At 37.3% G+C, this 18,775-nt stretch overlaps 1 protein-coding gene and 1 long non-coding RNA gene across 2 annotated transcripts; one reads left to right on the top strand and one right to left on the bottom strand.

Moving 5' to 3' along the window:
• Positions 1 to 1,707, bottom strand: LOC127965830 (uncharacterized). Its single transcript, XR_008155494.1, has 4 exons — positions 1,555 to 1,707; positions 1,350 to 1,415; positions 535 to 671; positions 1 to 419 (listed from the first exon to the last, which is right to left on the bottom strand). It is a non-coding gene; the product is annotated as an uncharacterized LOC127965830 (long non-coding RNA).
• Positions 1,708 to 2,117: 410 nt separating this feature from the next.
• On the top strand, positions 2,118 to 18,399 carry LOC127966576 (serine/threonine-protein phosphatase alpha-2 isoform-like). The gene is made up of 8 exons (XM_052567680.1): positions 2,118 to 2,328; positions 2,455 to 2,597; positions 13,974 to 14,105; positions 14,219 to 14,449; positions 14,573 to 14,677; positions 16,246 to 16,469; positions 16,551 to 16,685; positions 17,559 to 18,399. Exons 2-8 carry the CDS (start codon positions 2,543 to 2,545, stop codon positions 17,670 to 17,672), a joined length of 996 nt encoding a protein of 331 aa, XP_052423640.1. The 5' UTR covers positions 2,118 to 2,328; positions 2,455 to 2,542; the 3' UTR covers positions 17,673 to 18,399.
• Positions 18,400 to 18,775: the final 376 nt, after the last annotated feature.

Here is an 18,775-nt window from a genome sequence, read left to right as displayed (position 1 = left end):
TAGCAAATGATGTTATCATCAAATATGAGAAACCTTAAAGAATGATAGACTGATGTAAATGACTGAAACCTGTTGTCATGCACGTGTTTTCCATAGCTTTTTTATTAAAACATTATACACTGCAAAGTTTAACTTTAAATGACATCAATTAATACATCAAAACCAGTTGATCTCAGTCCATTCTCTATTTCCCTTCAATGAAGTTTCAGTTTCATGCCGCAAAAAAAAAAAAAAAAACAGTCCTTGGAACAAAATCCTGTGTAAACAAAAGCCCAGAAGATCACGCCGGTCTCTTCCCTGTACCCTGGTGGGTTAAACTTGAAAAGGGCTCTGCACTGCAAGCATTCCTTGATGCTGTACATCCGTCTGAACTCGTTCCGGTCAGGAGACAGGAGGACAATTCTTCCAGTTGGCCACAACTTATAGTGTAAAGACAAAATACATGAAAGATAATAATAATAATTCAAAAAAAATTTAACAGCCTTCTACTACAAAATTCAATTGGAGAATGAGCATTAAACGGGGAAATCTTACTCTCTAGCCAGGCAAACTTTGCCGCTTTCCGAAAAACTTCGGAGCACATCCCTAAACCATCTGCAAACCAGAGAAAGGGTCAAATATGCAGAGTCACCCGCCAACAAAATAATTTCCCTGAGGATTTCCAGTGGAAGCTGTTGAATCAAAAACATACGTAGGTTTATTTATACATGTATATAAAAGTTATTAAACATTATATAAACACTGAATACAGACAACCTTGCTTTAAACAAACTCTCATTAAAAACTATAGATTGTTGTCAACTGCATACAACTGCATACTCATTCTTTTATAACAACACTAATAAAATGTTAATATATACAGTACTGTGCAGAAGTATTAGGCATGTTAGTATTTTCACATTGAAAAAAAGACAATTATTTATATCTTTTGCTGTTGTGTGTCAGTAGGATATATTAGTTTACATTTCCACACATTCATTTTGCCATTAATTGTAATAATCCAGTGAGATATTTGTACATATTTGTATGCATGATCCACATGAAGATCTTTTACATTGAATATAAATATTTCTGTCTTATATGGTGAACAAAATCCACATTAGATCGCAAACAGAAGTTATTTAAAAAACTTGCTGCTGTCTGAAAATGAATTAAGCTGAAATGTTTTTAAATGTCTTTGATGCTGATGTTAACTGATAGTTATATATTAAATAATCCACAGTATTGACCAATATAGTACTTGTACATAATACCAATTTCACATCTGAACAACTATGTAGCTGTAATAACTAAAATACCTCTGCATGTACACACATATGTAATTATTAGTTCTTAATGAATGTAATAACCTGCTTTGCTGGACTCTGCCTGAAGACATGGTGAATGGTGAAGTTCCTCCCCTCAGTGGTTGAGCTCTAAAAGAACAAATGTCAAGAGGTAGGTATATTGCTAGATATAACACCACCACCTCCTGATCATGTCATCCTGAAAAATAATAATAATAATAATATACACACAAAAATCATGCATGTCTGTTCAAATACTTTTACTCACCTCAAGCAATCAACGGAATAGCGTTATTACTCTGCTGCTGTAGTTGCCACCGTTCTGTTTGTTTCAACGCAAACTGCCCCCTGCTGGCTCGGAGGAAAATGTCAAAGGCGGGGAAAACAAATATGGGCCTCGAAGTGTCGCCCCGCCCCATCGTCCAGACTGCACTCTGGGATACTTGGAAAAGGTAGGCAAACTCTCTCAAGTAAAGGAAGGTGCGATGTTCTGTGACGTCTACAGAGGGCGCTGGTGTGTTAGACAATTTCCCTGTAAGGAAAATATGAACAAACCTGCCATAAAACAATTAATGTTAATGACAACGTGAGCGACTCGGTTTACTAATGTGGCCTTGAGCTATTATTTATAATAATGCTATAGTCCCTAAACCTAAATTACATTATAAGTGCCAATAATTTCATAGCACGTACGTGAACATACCCCCTTCACCCGCTCTCTCCATTTTCACATTATTGACGTCATGGCTTTGGAAATAAGACGTATGTGAAAACTAACCAATGAGTGACCACACCGTCGGTTCAAATGTGAGAAGTAAGCCAATCATCTACCAGCGGAGGCGGATCCTATCAACCTCCGTTGATTTCGCTCCTGAACAACACGATCCTTTTTTTAAGTTCCGTAGACGATGGGAGAAAGGGGGTTGTGAGGATACGGAAAATAGGGTCAGTCTGGATATTTTGGATGTCCGTGGGACATTAAGAGAATCGAAATAAGAAGCGAAGGGGTACATAGTAACCGTTTCCTGGTGTTTAAATGCGGGTAGGCAATAGTTAGCGTCCTCAGGCTAACAGTGTTAGCAGCTAGCGATCAACCAAACGACAAAGGAAATATAGCCAGTAAATAGACATTCCCATAACATATCTTTTATACGCTTTGCTTGTTCAGACTGAGGCCTTATTTTTTGACGAATCACCAAGACAACAGTAAACGGCGGACTCGACCTGTTTGAATAAACCCGACAAAATCCACTAAAATGGCGGAGCCGGACAAATTAAACATCGACTCCATAATACAGCGTCTTCTGGAAGGTGAGAACTTCTCTGCACATCTTTTAATTATTGACTGTTGTTCTCAAATGAAACTTGCGAAATCAGTAAATACATTTATTTATGTGTTTGTATTGAATTTGTGTCGTGTTACAGAAAAATTGGAAGCATATTTTCTGTCCCGAAAAGAGCCGGGGAAGTGGAGCGAATTAGCAGTTGCTAGCCAACCAGTCTACACCAATTTACTAAAACTCTTTTCGAGAGTTTTATAGCTATCACAACAGAAGCAGTTATAGTTGAAAATTACATGCTCTGTTTTTTCATATTCTCATTATTGTGAGGTCATGAGCGGAAATTCGGAGAGTTTTTCATTCAATGGCTACTGGTGTGCTTGAAGTGATTTTCTCTGTCCAGTTCACAGTTGCTGTTTGTTTACTTTCCACTTTAGCAGGGGAAGTCCTGTGCCTAATTAAAACCGGCAGCAATAGGATTACTCCGCTAATGAGGATGTAGTTAGTGGAAGTGATCTTCACAAGAGAGGCCCTCGCAACATGGAATAAACCCTGATTTGTTTCAAAGCTGCTGAGGAGAGTCTGAATTTAAACACTTCTTCTATATGAAAACGAACATTTAGCGATTTACAGTTGCACTGATTGTAAATGCTTTAGTCCTTAGGATTTCCTGAGAGTGCTATTTGTTGTATGTTAGATGATGATGATGATAATTACTGGTTTGGTTTTATTACCTGTTCAGGGACTTTACTGGAAAGATTTAATTGCATAGTCCTGCAGACAGCGTAGATCCAGGCTAATTTACAGCATAATGTCATATTAGATGGTGCCACTGTTTCATAGTTTTGGAAGCCCTTTCATCACTCTAATGTCCTTCAAGAAGAGTCATTTTTCTGTAATATGATTTGCAATTTGAAGTCTGCTAAGTGGAAATATACTATTTAGAGAAACGAAATATACAGCATAGTTGTGTTAATGCTTAAAGTTTGGATTAAGGATATAGCCTTACAGTAAGACACTGAAAACGTGTTTTTGCTTATTTTCCCTGTAGCTGCAGTGGATCTGTCTTTTGTACTTAATGCTTACTAGTGTCTACTGAGGGTAAACATTGAGAAGCATAGCACAGATGGGCTTAATAAAACTAAGCTAGCAGTTTATCAAATATCTGAATCACATCAAGCATGCGTGTTGCATAACAGGAATGCTTTAGGCCTACTAAACTATGTACCATCTTTCCAGCTGTTTCTGTTGCAAAGGAAGTTGTGCCCACAGCCCGACACGGCATCTGAGCCCGTAGAAGCCCTTGTAGTTTCCACATAATTTGTCATTCATAAAATGTACACAAATCTTCACTTCTTGTGTATTAGTTTAGTGAATATTTATGGCTTTATAATGCTTTAATCTATTTTACAAAATTACATGCATTTACAAATGTTGTGTGGGCCTTGGTTGAGTAGATGTGAGGTTCAGACATGGTAATCACTGATGCTGGTGCATGGGTCATTTTTTTGAGCTGCTGAACAGAAAATAAACTTTATTAACTTGGCAAGAAATTTAATGTATTTTTTTCCAGAATTTTTCATATGTAAGAAGGGAGAGAGAACCACACAAACACACACACACTTTCTAAATATTGTCACACCAAGGACCTACAAAATAAAGGGATTTCCACATACACTGGACCTTTTACCTTTTGACTTTGGTACCTGTTGGCTACTTAGCTGTGTAAACCTATTTTTTTCTTCTGCAAATCTCAGTAAAAAAATAAAATAAACAAGCAATCCTGATAATAGTTGTATTTATATATCCTCATGTGATCCTGCTGTCCTTTTCTCCCTCAGTGCTTGATGCCTCAGTCCAAAGTCCTGATTCTCGTAAGGGGCTTATTTATTAGATGCTGCTCTTCAAATTACACAGATATAGATTACATGTAGATATCAGGGATGTCAATGAATTATCGATGATCGATTAATTGTCGATAAAAGATTCAATTGATTAAAGCTATCGATATGCGCAAAACTCGTGCGAACGACTGTAAGTGGTGGTGACGGCATATAAACGCATCATCACGCATTCCCAATGTACAAATTAAGCTTTTTTTAAAAATGTGATTTAAACTTTTAAATGTGCATTAACATAGAAACAACACAAATTTCCTCCACATGGAAAGCAATAGAAATGTAGTAACTAAGTCATTACATCAGATAATTGTTTCATATCGTGTGCCTTGCAGGGCTGCAGGACCCAGGACAACTTGTTAATTCATTCATACAACTTATTAATTTGTGGCAACTGTACATGTTTCTTTAATTTTGTTCGTTGTAAGGTCCAGGCACTCGGCCCAAGGAAGGTATCCGGTGCTGGATGAAGGCTTCCTGCGTGTTCTGTCTTTCAGCGCGTAAAGTTATTCAGTTTAGGTTAAGCTCAAATCTGACTCCATTTTATTATTTAATCTGACTCCATTTTCTTATCTAATCTGACTCCATTTTAGTATGACCTCGAATTTAGGTTGAAAGGCAAATTGGTTGTTTGTTGGTCTCTAATTATTATTGTTATTCTTCTGAGATTTGATTATTCTAATTTAACTCTTTACTTTATTTTACTCGTTCATTAGGAATCTATGTTGCTCAAGGTGCCCCACGACGGCCGTTCTTCTACGTGTGCCCCACGATCACAAACTCGCCAGTCTCAACAGTAGTCAGAGGTTTATGTCTAATCCATTTAGTCCCCCTCAGCTACCCATGTACAACTTGTAGCACTATCTGTCTAGCCCCCCGACAGTCATATAACTTCGTACAACTTAATTAAAGCTGAGACAATAACCAGCGGTTATGACCAGTACTGTTACTAGCCCCCCATAGTTAATGCAACTGAGTACAACTTAACTAAAGTCAAGCGGTTTAGCCAGAAATCTAAAACCTCACCTGATGCGCCACATGCTCCATCTAGTCTGAGTTTTAGTATGCACTTAACCCTGGACGCAGATTTGCGGAAACATAGCCTTCACTTAATCTCCTTGAGAAAATAGTTTCAGAGTCAGTCAGAGTAAATCAAATGTAACAATTTATTATCAGTCAGGTAAGGATTATGCCAATTACATAGCCAATTCATAGATATCAAATCAATACTAGACACCAAATTCTCAAAGATGAATCTAATAGTAAAAGATGCATACCTGACTCTTAGAAAAATACATAGTATGAAGTGTGTGGACACACTTCATGCTATGGGCTCATTCCAGCTACAGAAGGCCCTGATCCTTTTGCTGCAATCGTTTAAATACCTCAGACCAACACAAACATCCCCCGAGATGAAGACAGAAACTAACAATTGGAATTTGCATTAGGTCAGGTCCCAGACCAGGGTAGTTTACACCTCAATGGGAACAGAAGGTAATTTACATGGAGGACCCTAGGAAGGGGCACTCCCTCCCATTACAGATATACAGAATATCTCTTAATTCTTAGGAAATGAATTATCTTTTAATCTACTTTTGTAAGACAGACACCATTGTACCAGTTGCACTGAGACAATTCAAATGACACCAAACATGACTGTAAATATCACTTGCATTAATATAGACCATTATATTCTACTATTGACCATTCTGAGTGAGCTATGTGAAGGGAAGGAATGGAATGAGTAGGAACTGTTGCATATGTGAGAGAGGCGTTTCCTGCATTTTCTCTCAGTGAGATGTGAGAACAGATGTCTGTATGTTAATGCACTGTGTGTCCTTAGTATATCTCAGAAGATCAAAGTGTCTGAAGTTTCTGTAATTCTTACATCCTTAACCCATGATTTAACTGAAATAAGTGAACAAATTAATAAACGAGAGAATTCTTGATCATTAAATTTAATTTCCCTTCCTGCATGTTTACCACAGTAAGAGATGCGAAAACAGTCATTAAGTGAAAGACAATCAAATAAACCTGTGAAATTAGAGGGTTAGATAGTGAGGATTTAGTTAAAGACAAAGTGACTAAATATTGTTGAATTTGTGGAAATTTGTGACCGACCGGCAAACCAGAACAAGGCCGCATAAATGTAGGCTATATGGACTCGAACAGCATCCAAAAGCATGGTCATCATGTAACATATTCCAGCTAACATATTATTTCTCTATTAAAAAAAGGCTTTTATACTATGCTTTTCATAATTGTAGCTTACAACTATTAAATAAATAATCGCTGGATTCAAAACAACAATTAAAAGTTGCTGAGACCGCCGCTGATGTTTTCCCGGAGCATTTAATGATGTCACTAAATGGTGATGCCACAACAAGAATAATTCACAAGTTTCTGCATGGAACTAACCATTTTATAGTCCTACTACTAGCATTTTATTCAGGCTAAAAAACCCTTTGAAGTGAGAAAAAGTGTTTTCTTTTTATTTTTTTTATTTAAAAAAAAAAATTTCAGGGGATTTTGAACATCTTGCCATTACAGATAGCCATTTCTCAACATGCATTGTTTTGTCTGTAATTGTGGACTTGTGAAACGTTATTGCCCAAAAACCTGCCTAATTTTCTAAATATTACTGTTAATGTGTCATGAAATGTAATTTTAAGAGGTTTTCAGGCAAGAATGTAATTGTTTTAAACACAAATCTGCAATTTATTTGTAAAGATATTTGAAAATTTACTATGCCAATTTCAGAGCTCCAGGCGATCACCAGGCGCTCAGTGCTAATGGATCCACCGAGAGCAGCATTAGCTTGGCTAGTCCTTCTGACATGTTCTGTTGCCTCTGATGTCTCTGTAGTGATTGATGCAATTAGTTTTGGGTTGACTATATTTGACAGGCATTCATTGTTTGTCTCATGTCTCCGTTTCTGATCATATTGTTTAGGCTGAGCACAACGTTATGTTAAACTTTATATATTTAACTTAATTTTAGAATGGCTATTATTGTTAATTAAAACTAACATTTAACAAAAAGAGGCAGAGTTGTGCTTATTGTTGCTGTTCTTCGGTGATCGCTACTTTCCGGCATACACCACACCAACCAAGTAAGGGTACTATTGGCAGTGGAAACGCAAGCCTGATCAGGGTTACCCGTACCGAATCATACTGTACTGAACTGTACTGTACCGTAACGCTCAGTGGAAATGAGCCATTAGTTCACTTATGCTTTGGGCCGGCTCTGCAAGTGCAGTACGGTGAACGAATTACAATTGGAGTGTCCTGTTTACCAAAATGTTCTAGTGTACTTGGGTTACACCATGCCTGTAGGTTAGTAATAATTACATGAAGTTACATTTAATCCTTTCTTTCAATTAACACAGCAGTGCATATTCTCACAGGTAGTAACCTTTTGTTATCCGGATCGCAATGCTTGTTCTGTGGAATGTTTCGAGATTCCAGCTTTTAAGTCTAGATCCTTTCGGTTCATTCTGTTCTGTATTGCAGCACTTGTTATGCCTGAAGCTTTAGTGGCCAACCAGTGGAAAATCAATTGTACTGATTGCAGGTGACATAAAGGAAGCTTTTGCACACAGATTGTTTCCTTTATTGTTTTGCTGTGTACTGTTTACCCAGCATCTGCTAACATTTGTCTTTCTGTTGTGGTGTCACGTAAATGTTGTTTTCTTCTCAGATTGACCCTCTATCTCATTGCCTTTATTGGATTTAAATCACCTCTGAGAACCTGAAGCATTTGAAGGAAAACACATGGATGTCCATGTGATGAGCACGTGCATTTCATGTATTTCACATTAGCGTAACACAGCTAGATATACACTTGTAGATAAATTTGATTAATTGCCTTTGTTGTTCTCTGCACTGTGTTCTCTTTTGATGTTTGAGAAGTGTAACACACCTACTAGCTACTGTTCAAGTGGTTTATTTGATTGTTTATCAACCAAGTACACCCCCATTTTTGTGGGAGGTTGAACTGTTCCCTGCACTACCTTTTATACTTATTTATGGAATTTAGCACATCTAACCTTGCACACCTACTGGTTATCGTTTGAGTAGTTTATTTGCTTGTTTGTCATAGGTCCAGCCTCACCCTTGTGTTAGGTCTAATCTCTGTGATGCTTATTGGCCCCATGACTAACTTTAGAGCAAGTGCTGTTAGGGCATTAGCCGGCCTTAATCTGGGTTTAAAGGGACAAGCGGCAGGATCCTATTTATACCCACTTTTCACTGGCTGAGCCGAAGGACTTCAAGTCACTGTCCAGACCCTCAGGTCACTTGTCTGCTGCCTGTGACCTTAACGGTCTTCTTTTATGTGACCCCACCTAACTGGTAGACTATACCTTTGGTGTGCGTCATCTGATTTGTTTTTTAAAAGTTCTCTATTAAAACGAAGCTGTGGTATTTCACATCAGTTATTGGTTACCAAAAGGCGAAGTGGTTGGTCCACGATATGGAAGTCAAATTCGGTTTATTGTCTTTCCTTTATAGGACAAGACAGAACGTGAAAGCTTCCCAGGTGACTTGGATGCAAAACATAAGCCCCTTTCACACCCTTTCAATTGCCATAGAATTACGAGAACAACTTTACTGGTAAATTCAAAAATGCGCTGTTCACGGTCAACGACATTCCATCTTTTTCCCGGAAAAGCACCATTCACACATACATTCCAAAATACCAGTAAATTCTGTGACGTCATTAGCCTCTAAACAGCTGCGCTTGTATTTGTAAACATGGAGGTGGTATATGCGGTCAGTATTTTTGTTGATGTTTTCAAACTTTAGCATTTATGCAACTGCTTTTTGTTACAGATTACACACCAAAATCATGAACTATAGGAGATAAAATGTTGCTTGTTGTCGCATCTGTAGGCAGCTACCTGCAGCTAAAAAACGTTGATTACTCAGTCAATGTTGGCAGACTGACTCAACGTGCTTAATCGCACGCGTCCTCTGAGACGCTAGTTTGGGGTTCCTCTGAATTCAAGCCACTGTTTAGAGCAGTGGTTCTCAACCTTTTTTTTCACCGGGCCGCAATATGGTCCAAGTGCAAGACTCACGAGCTGCACGCATATCATTTCATATTATGTCACAGATACAAATACAACCAGCTTTATAATAAACTATTATAGCCTAAATATTATGATATCTAATTTATTACATTCATTGAAAAAAAATAAAATAATATATATATATATATATATATATATATATATATATATATATATACACACACACTATACACACACACTATACTGTACTGTCAGGAGCTGACCAATTTAGTGAAATTTGGCTTGAAAGGATTAGTAGCACAATGAAGTTGTGATTGTAAATCACAGCCTGTAAGACGTGCAACATTGCAGAAAATGCATTCACAAATGTTGCCTATGCTGATCCAAATTCATATCAAAAAGTCTATATGCCGTCAGCACAGCTGAACAGTTCTGCGATCAAATGCGTTCAAAATGAGTTCAAAAGATGGCGCAAAGCACCGGCAAAAGTAATTACCGTGAATGTGACGGGGAAATAGTAAAAAACCACCAAGCTGGCCGAATGGTGGTTTACTTCAAAACAATTTTTGTGATGGTCGTTTATTTTTTAGATATTTAAGACGCAATGTTTTCAGTTTATTGATGATCTGACTCTCGGAGATGGTTAACAGTTTGTTATTTTATCATACGTTACTGCATCACTAACAGTTCCTCTCAGATGATGACAAATTTCTTCATCCGCCCGGATAAGGATAAGCGCTTTAATTTCACTGTCGCTCCAGTTGGATGACTTTTATTTTCTTAAACAGTGCGAGTTTACACACATAATTCACATATAATTTTGTATGTGACGAATGAATGCGTCACATTGTTATGATTGGCCCAGAGTAGGCATCTTACGTCACAGTGTTCTGAACTCGTACGTGCTCACACCAGTAATTTTCCTTCTGCGTTCACACACAGCCGAATTCCGGCAATTTACTGGTAATGTTACAACAACTCATACCGGTAAATTGTCGGAATGAATTTACCGGTGTTTTTTTTAAAAGATCCTGTTCACACATGATCTCTTTATGGCAATTTGCTGGTAATTTTCCATAAAAGTCTGTATGTGTAAAAGAGCTTATAGACTATCCGTGACAGTGCGGTAGTAACCAAACAATTATCCATTATCATCAGTGTGGACAAATAATAAACCTGAGACAATATAAATATACAGCTTATCTACAAATCAATAGCATAGTATGGATGTCAAACACACTAGTAATCCAGCATGAAGTCTACATTGAAATAAAGGCAAAGTAACAATACTTTCCAGCACCATGTACATTACAATATACACTGAAAAAAATGTGGAGTAGAATTTACATAAAAAAATAAAAAGCTTGTAAACAATTCTCACTCAGAAAAGGCTAGTTAAGTTGCAGAAATTTGACAAGTAAAAGCCTAAACATTATTATCAGTAGCTTTATATATATTTTTTAAAGTTATATTTACTTGTGAACTTTGGCTCTGTTTTTACATTTTACGTAAGTAATGTTAATTCCCTTTAAAAAAATAACTATTAAATAACAGTAATTTACGGCAGTGCACGGAATAAAACAATAAATAAGATTTACTTAATTTTTCTTTTTTTTTTTTTTTTTTTGCAAGTTTTCACACACACATTTGAAGTAAAACTTGATTATTGAATTAAATAATCTGGAAGTAAGCAATTAGACAGATCGTTCTTCTTTCAAGATAATATGCCCACTCAATATATTTATTTCCCAAATGAACACGGGCACATCAATAATTGGTACACCATACGAATGGTGTTTGAGTATGATTTTTTGAGTCCAGATGTCACAAGATGGTAAGTTGCTATAAAAGTGTAAATATAACTTGAAAACAGTGAAAAATGTAACCGTTTTATTTATTCATGCCCTAATGCATGATGGCAAATATGGAATCATAACTTTGATACTTAAAGAATCCTTGTACATAACAAACAATTCCAAGTAAAATATATTTAAGTTTAAACTTTAGTTTCTACCACCTTAAATTGAGTACTATATATATATATATATATATATATATATATATATTATATATATTTTATTCTTGCCTTAACTAAATTATTTAATGTAGAATTACATTTGTTTTTATGTAGTATTTACTTATAAAAACTACAAGTAAAGTAAAATAATTTTAATCCGTGTACACTGATAAAAATGATTTTTTGGTGAAGTATATACTACATAAAATGTACTATTTTGTAACGTGGAGTTCATTTTCTACTCGAAATGATCCATTTATACTCCGACACTATTCACTGATTGTTATCATCATTGTGTATGGTCTACCATGTATCGAGCTCTCTGTGTTCATTCAGGAAATAATTATATTGAGTGGACATATTAACATTGAAGGATAACAAGCTGTCTATTTGTTTGCTTGCATGTTTGCAAGTGAAACGCATGCTTTAATAGCATGGTTGTTTTTGAGTGTCACCTTGTTAAAGTAAATTTAATAAGCCGTAACTGAGGGAAATGTACTGGATTTAACTAAATAAATAAATAGATATTACTCCTCAAACTCTTAATTGGCCATGTTCGATTTATTTAATTCCTTTGCTAACATAGTTAAGTAGATTTTACTTGGTTAAGTACTTAAAATGTATTTAACATTGTTAGTGCAAATTGTTACAAAGATTAAGTAAATCCTACGAGTTATTTTTTTTCAGTGTACCCCTTTCTGCAGGATCATAAGTGTAGATTAAGAGTGACATCACATGCTTATTTGCTTAAATGCTGCATTTGATTTAATTGATAAAGTTCAAAAGAACAGCATTTATTGGAATTGGAGGTCGTTTGTAACATTATAAATGTCTTTTTATGATTGCTTTTGACCAATTTAATGCATCCTTGATGAATAAAACTGAATTTCTTAATCTGATGGACCCTGAACTTTTGAATGGTAATGTACATGTATGAATGGGCAAATGCACAACTTGATCGTTTCCTGCCTTGATGAATGGCGATTGCTGTAATTTAAGTTCTCAGTATATATCAATATTTCACATTTTAATTGAATGAGTGTTCACTACTATATTAGTAAAAATAAACCAGTTGTTGCTTGCGTATGAAAATTGATATTAAAAATTATGAAGTTTGAGCATTATCAGGTTTGTACATTTTGCTAACACGACAAACTGCATCCATATATTTAGTATTCTGCACTCTGAAGGACTGTGCTGTAAATGTGTATTCAGGTTGGTTGAACATCAGGCAGCCAGCTGTTTCTCTCTGTGGACCTTCATGTTAAATGAGACCTCTTCTGTGGTGCTGATTTAAATTGGTAGAGATGCATGCTCTTTTTTCCAGCCTTTTTTCTCTGCGCGGTGAAATTGTTTTGGCAGAAGCATTATTCGGTTTGTTTGAAGTGGGCATTGTGATGTCATAACTATTTTTTTTTTCTCTCTCTTTGCTGACTGTTTATGTGTCCTTGGTTAGTCTGTGTGAAACCTCATGCTTTAAACATTTATTTAGATGTGTAGGCTGGATGGTTCGATTTTGTGAATTTCCACAAATAAGCTATCTCTCAAATAATCCTTGCATAACTGCCCGATTATGTGAGTCACCAGGATACGCTCAGTACTATAATTCTTGCCTGAAGCCAGCCATGTGAAATGTATATTTAAAAACCCAGCAACCGTGGGGCTGCCTCTGGGTCTTTTATCTTTCCTTTCTGAACATCCCATACACGGATGTGTCACTTCTGTTGTATGGCCAGTGTGACCTCGGATACGTCATTTACAGCCCTGTGCAAAGAGACTGCAATATTTCTCCTCTCCAGATACATCCTGTGCTCTTTCTTTCATCTGCTGCTGCCAGCTAAACCCCAGAACAGCATGTCATGCACCCAGTCTAAAAGGGCATGTTTGAGGTCTGCGTTGTGTGCGATGACAGTCTGTTTGGACCCTGCAAGCCTCCTATTACAGTGCTGCAGCAAATCTCTTTGGAGCTCAACTTATGTGGTGGTGTTTTTTTTAAGAGACTGCAATGAGGAGGACCGAATCTGTTGACCTATGTTTTGCTTTTTTTCCAAGAATATTTGATTCTGTCTGAAGTTCAGTTGCACATAATCTTCAAAACTGGCCAGGAGAGCTCTTTACACTGTATTGTGCTTGTGTGCATTTGACAAATGCCAAGAAATGCTTAAACCTGCTAAATTCTGTAAATGCCTTTGGCGAGTCAAACGCAGTTGGCGTGCAAGCTTGAGTAGAGACACATGATATGGTGTTTAAGTGCACTGACGTCTGTGTGTCACTAGTCTGTACTTCCCATCTTTTCAGAGAGCCTCTTGAGTAGAGTTTATCATCTTCTAGATCTTCCTCCTAGTTTTCTTAAGCACTTATCTTCTGAGAGCCGGTTCTAATCTGGCACATTTGCTTTTTTGCTTGGCTTATTTGCTGCTATTCTCAGTTTGTCCCTTCTGTTTGTTTGTGTTTTCTCAGTTAAAGGATCCAGGCCAGGCAAGAACGTACAGCTGACAGAGAGTGAAATCCGTGGCCTCTGTCTCAAATCTCGGGAAATTTTCCTCAGCCAGCCAATTCTACTGGAGCTGGAAGCACCACTTAAGATCTGCGGTATGTATGTTTATTAGGTTCCCACCTTCGTAGAAACCTGGAAGATAAAAATAATTTGTGTCCTAATTTGTGGAACGTTTTAGATTAAACTTTTTTTTTTTTTTTCTGTGCAGGTGATGTTCATGGTCAGTATTATGACCTTCTTCGTCTCTTTGAGTATGGCGGCTTTCCTCCTGAGAGTAACTACTTGTTTCTGGGAGACTATGTGGACAGAGGGAAACAGTCTCTAGAGACCATCTGCCTCCTGTTGGCCTACAAAGTCAAATATCCTGAAAACTTCTTCCTGCTGCGTGGCAACCATGAATGCGCCTCTATTAACCGTATATATGGCTTCTATGATGAGTGTTAGTATTAGTATAAAAACTGAATTTGATCTCTAACAACTACATTACCACTTATGACACCTTTCCATATACCCATTTCAGTTTTGAATGGTAATAAGGATTTTTTCCCCCCAATCTCTTCAGGTAAGCGACGGTATAACATTAAGCTGTGGAAGACTTTCACAGACTGTTTCAACTGTTTACCTGTGGCTGCTATTGTAGACGAGAAGATCTTCTGTTGCCATGGAGGTAAGAGTGCAGGCAGAGGTCTTCTGTCCCCATGGCAATTTTAATGCTCTGTTACAACCCCTCTATTGACTTTGCAGTTTTCCTGGAGAAGTGAAAATATAGCTGTTCATAGATGTATCACTGGGTGACCATTAAGCTTGGCTCTTTTGATTGGCACAAATTCAGGGACACACCAGGGGACATACTAGAGTCCTGGTAAAAAGACAGGGTTTAGTTTACACTTCATTTGAACTGTAGTGTGTTTTTGCAGAAGACTTGGGAGTAATCTACTCTGGAAATGAACTGTAATTGATTTTTTTTTTCATCATATCCTTAAAATAATTGCTCTGGTTAGCGAATGAAATGCTGTAAATGTGGACGACTGTAAACAAAGGTCCAGAAGGAGTGCTCATTTAAAAATGTTGAGGTTATTTCTATTACTTCAAGCAGCTTAAATTTGTGGTGTTCACTAGGAGTGTAACAATATAAATAATAAAAATAGTTCTATCTAAAATATATATCCTTAATGTGAAATAAAATTTCTCATAACGTGAAATAAGATTTTGGTATAATCGCACACAATTCCTGCAAAACACAGTAACTAAACTAAAAATTCACAGCATTTTATTATAATAGTGTTCTCATAATGTTCAGTATATGACAGTTCCATTCATAGTTAATAATATTTCGTTTCTTGCTCTATGGGCTGAAGAGAAAATCACCATAGTAGGGCTACAATAAAGCACTTTACTGCAGCGTAACTCAACCAAATGCATCTTATAGAGAGAAATAATATTAGGCCTGGGTATTGAGAGCGATACTTTCTAGGCACCGACCGAATTGCCTCTATACCATTGAGTATCGGAAAAAAAACTCTTGTCTGTTGTTCCGTACCAAACTTCTATACCTAAGGGGTTAATCTCATGTCAGTCAGCCAATAAGCCTGCAGCCCTAGTATGGTGTTATTTTAATGTCAAATGTTGAGAGCCCATTATTGTGGCGCGAAAGCACATTCAAATTTCTCCACTCGCATGCGGATTTCCTGTTGTCATAAATGTATATAGGGGAAAGGAGAACGATAACCAGCATTTCCTGCAATACCACAGCAGAAGAAATATTTGAGTTTTGAATGTGAAGTCTGAATTGAATTGAGTTATCTTTACTGTCTGCACTCAAAAACAATGCAGGAAATGTAGTGCAGTCTGATTCACCAAATATTAAGCTATAATCTTTTAAAGAATCTCCTAAATTAACATTTGACATACTAAGCCACAAACATTCACGTTCAGACATGTATTGATGCAAGAAATATAACACTTTTCTATTCATTATTTGTGCTTCATTTTTATAATAAATCTTTTCTTCATTATGAAACCTAAAACTTAAATATAATATTTTTTTTAGTTTTTTACATTAATGCTGATGAAAGACATCTTGTTAGTTTATGATGTTCTATTTTATAGATGTGGTGCCATTTCTTGTGTTGTTTTGCATCTTACAGCATCTGGATGCTGATTGCAAAATAAAAAACAAACAAGTTTGTCCCTGGAAGTGCTCTGTGAAACATAATGAATTGTTTTCTGCTCCAGGTCTCTCTCCAGACCTGCAGTCAATGGAGCAGGTGCGGCGTGTCATGCGGCCCACAGATGTACCTGACCAGGGGCTGCTGTGTGACCTGCTGTGGGCCGACCCCGACAAAGACGTGCTGGGTTGGGGAGAGAATGACCGTGGCGTGTCCTTCACCTTTGGTGCTGACGTGGTGGCCAAATTCCTTCACAAACATGACATGGACCTAATATGCAGGGCACATCAGGTTAGTTTATGCTCTGCGGTGGTAGGAATGTCTCCACAGATCATTGCAGCATAAAAGATGTGATGCTATCATCTTGTTCAGGTGGTGGAGGATGGTTATGAGTTTTTCGCGAAGAGACAGTTAGTCACCCTGTTCTCCGCTCCTAACTACTGTGGCGAGTTTGATAACGCCGGGGCCATGATGAGTGTGGATGAGACACTCATGTGTTCCTTCCAGGTAAGAGAAGAGCTGTCATTTTCCTCCCTCTCTTTTGCTTTGACCTTTATTACAAGGCTTTTCTGTTCCTCTGCAAATGCATAAAATATACTTGGATGGAACAGGTCTGGCCAACTTCATCTTTAGATTTGCATTAAATAATTTTCTGAAGGTTTGTTCTCTACAGTGACTCTATTGTTCCGTTTCAGAAAGCTACTATGCTGCCTGCAGATGCTTTTAAAAGTCATGGGCTTTCTCTCATTACAGATCCAAAAAAGCTAAGCTCCTTAATCATGCTGCCTTGTAAGATTACTCACTCTAAATGTGCAGTAACATTTCATAGGCACAAAAATCGCTGTCTAGATTGTAACAAGGTTTTTAAATAATTGCATTTTGTAATTATAGGAAAATATTTTTTGGAGGAAATAATTTGGGAATTTCCCTTGAAATAATTAGATTTTGCATGTGAAAATTTGCCAAACAATGGTTAAAAAAAAAAACCTTGCTGTTTAAGAAACTCCTTAATATACTGCAATAGAGCTTATTTGTGGGGGGGGGAGTCTTTGGACTTTTTTTATTATTATTTTACATTTTAAATTATCCGCTACTGAAAAGTGTTTATGAAGAATTAAAAAAAAAAAAAAAAAAAAAAAGTTTTTATTCTCTTTGAATTTGACATTTTCAACAGTTTCACATTAGCATATGTTGTCAGTTGTGAGTGGAGTGCCTCGTGTTAAATTGGTCAGTTAGGCAGCTCGCTAGGTTTTGAAACGGAGCTTCTGCTTTGCTCACTATATGTATTGAAGTGCTCTCTCTCTGTGGGCAGACATGTCTATATTTAGCAGTCTTTTTGCTGTAGTGCGCTGTTGCTTACTCTCGTCCTCTTTCTTTCAGATCCTTAAGCCAGCCGATAAGAAGCTATACTATGGTGGAGGGGGTGGGATGGGCTCAGGACGTCCAGTCACCCCACCGCGAAATTCAGCCAAGGGTGGAAAAGCCAAGAAATAACACCCGCTGGATGAAGATCCTCTCACCCAAAATTCCCTGATCTGACTCCACTCTCTTTCTCTACCTCCCTTCTTTCTTTCCATCTCCAAACGGCTGTAAAGCAAAACAGTACCCAGGGTTGAAGTCCTTTTCTCCTCCTTTTCATTTTTTTTCCCTCATGTAACTTTACAAATATGTGTTTTATATACAAGACTGCGTGTGTGAGTGTCGGTTATGTTTGTTACGCTCTTTGTGTTTGTTTTCCCACCCACCCATCCTTCCCTCCCCCTCCACCGCTCATTGCCCCATCTCTCCACCTGTCTCTTCATCAGGGAGCATCTGACAAAGCCTCCGTGTAAACGCCCAGCCAGGCTCTAGGGAAGACTGAGACAGACAGAGGGGTCAAAGGGGGTGGGTCAAGCCCCATCACTGTTTATGTTCCCTGCATTGTTTAAAATACGGAACTGCATTAGTTAGAGAGCCAGTCTGAGTGAGATGTGATACGTGTATATACAAACACACGCAGGGAGAATGGATGTGCAGAGAAAACATGAGGTAGAGAGAGTTTGTCACAGGTGCATAATTTCCATTTAGAGGTCCAGTGATTTAAAACAAACGATCATGTTGGAACTTTTTACTTTTTTTGTAGATGGATCACAGCTAAAGCTTTGAAATTCTTTGCTTACTATGTGTCTTTTTAGGGTCTTTTTTTGAAAGACAATTATCAATAAAGAGAACTTTATTTAAACATCCTGTACTATCTATCTTACTGTCTCCAGTTCTCCAAAGTTACGAATCTTCCTCAGGTGTTCACTGTTGTCAGTCTGTCCTGTTTTGTTCTCTATTTTGACTGAAGAGGACTGAATGTAGTCTTTCAGGGTTGACCAAAGTTGACATTTGCTGAGAAGGACTGAGATTGTGCACCTAATCATTTTCTATTTGCCTCCAACTTGCTTGCTGCCTCCTTTTCTCTGTGTCCTTCCTCTCAACTCCGTCTCCTCTTTGCCTTCCAATTAGGCTTTTTTCCATTCACCTTTTAATTACTTTAACATAATAACTCTTATCTGACCTATTGGTCTGTCTGTCCTTCTCCGTTCACCTTTTACTAGTAAACATTATCTGGG

The sequence above is a fragment of the Carassius gibelio genome, chromosome B10 (assembly GCF_023724105.1).
Source record: "Carassius gibelio isolate Cgi1373 ecotype wild population from Czech Republic chromosome B10, carGib1.2-hapl.c, whole genome shotgun sequence".
Classification (NCBI taxonomy): domain Eukaryota; kingdom Metazoa; phylum Chordata; class Actinopteri; order Cypriniformes; family Cyprinidae; genus Carassius; species Carassius gibelio.
The sequence above is the reverse complement of the archived record's forward strand: the minus strand, read 5'-3'. Positions and strand labels throughout refer to the sequence as shown.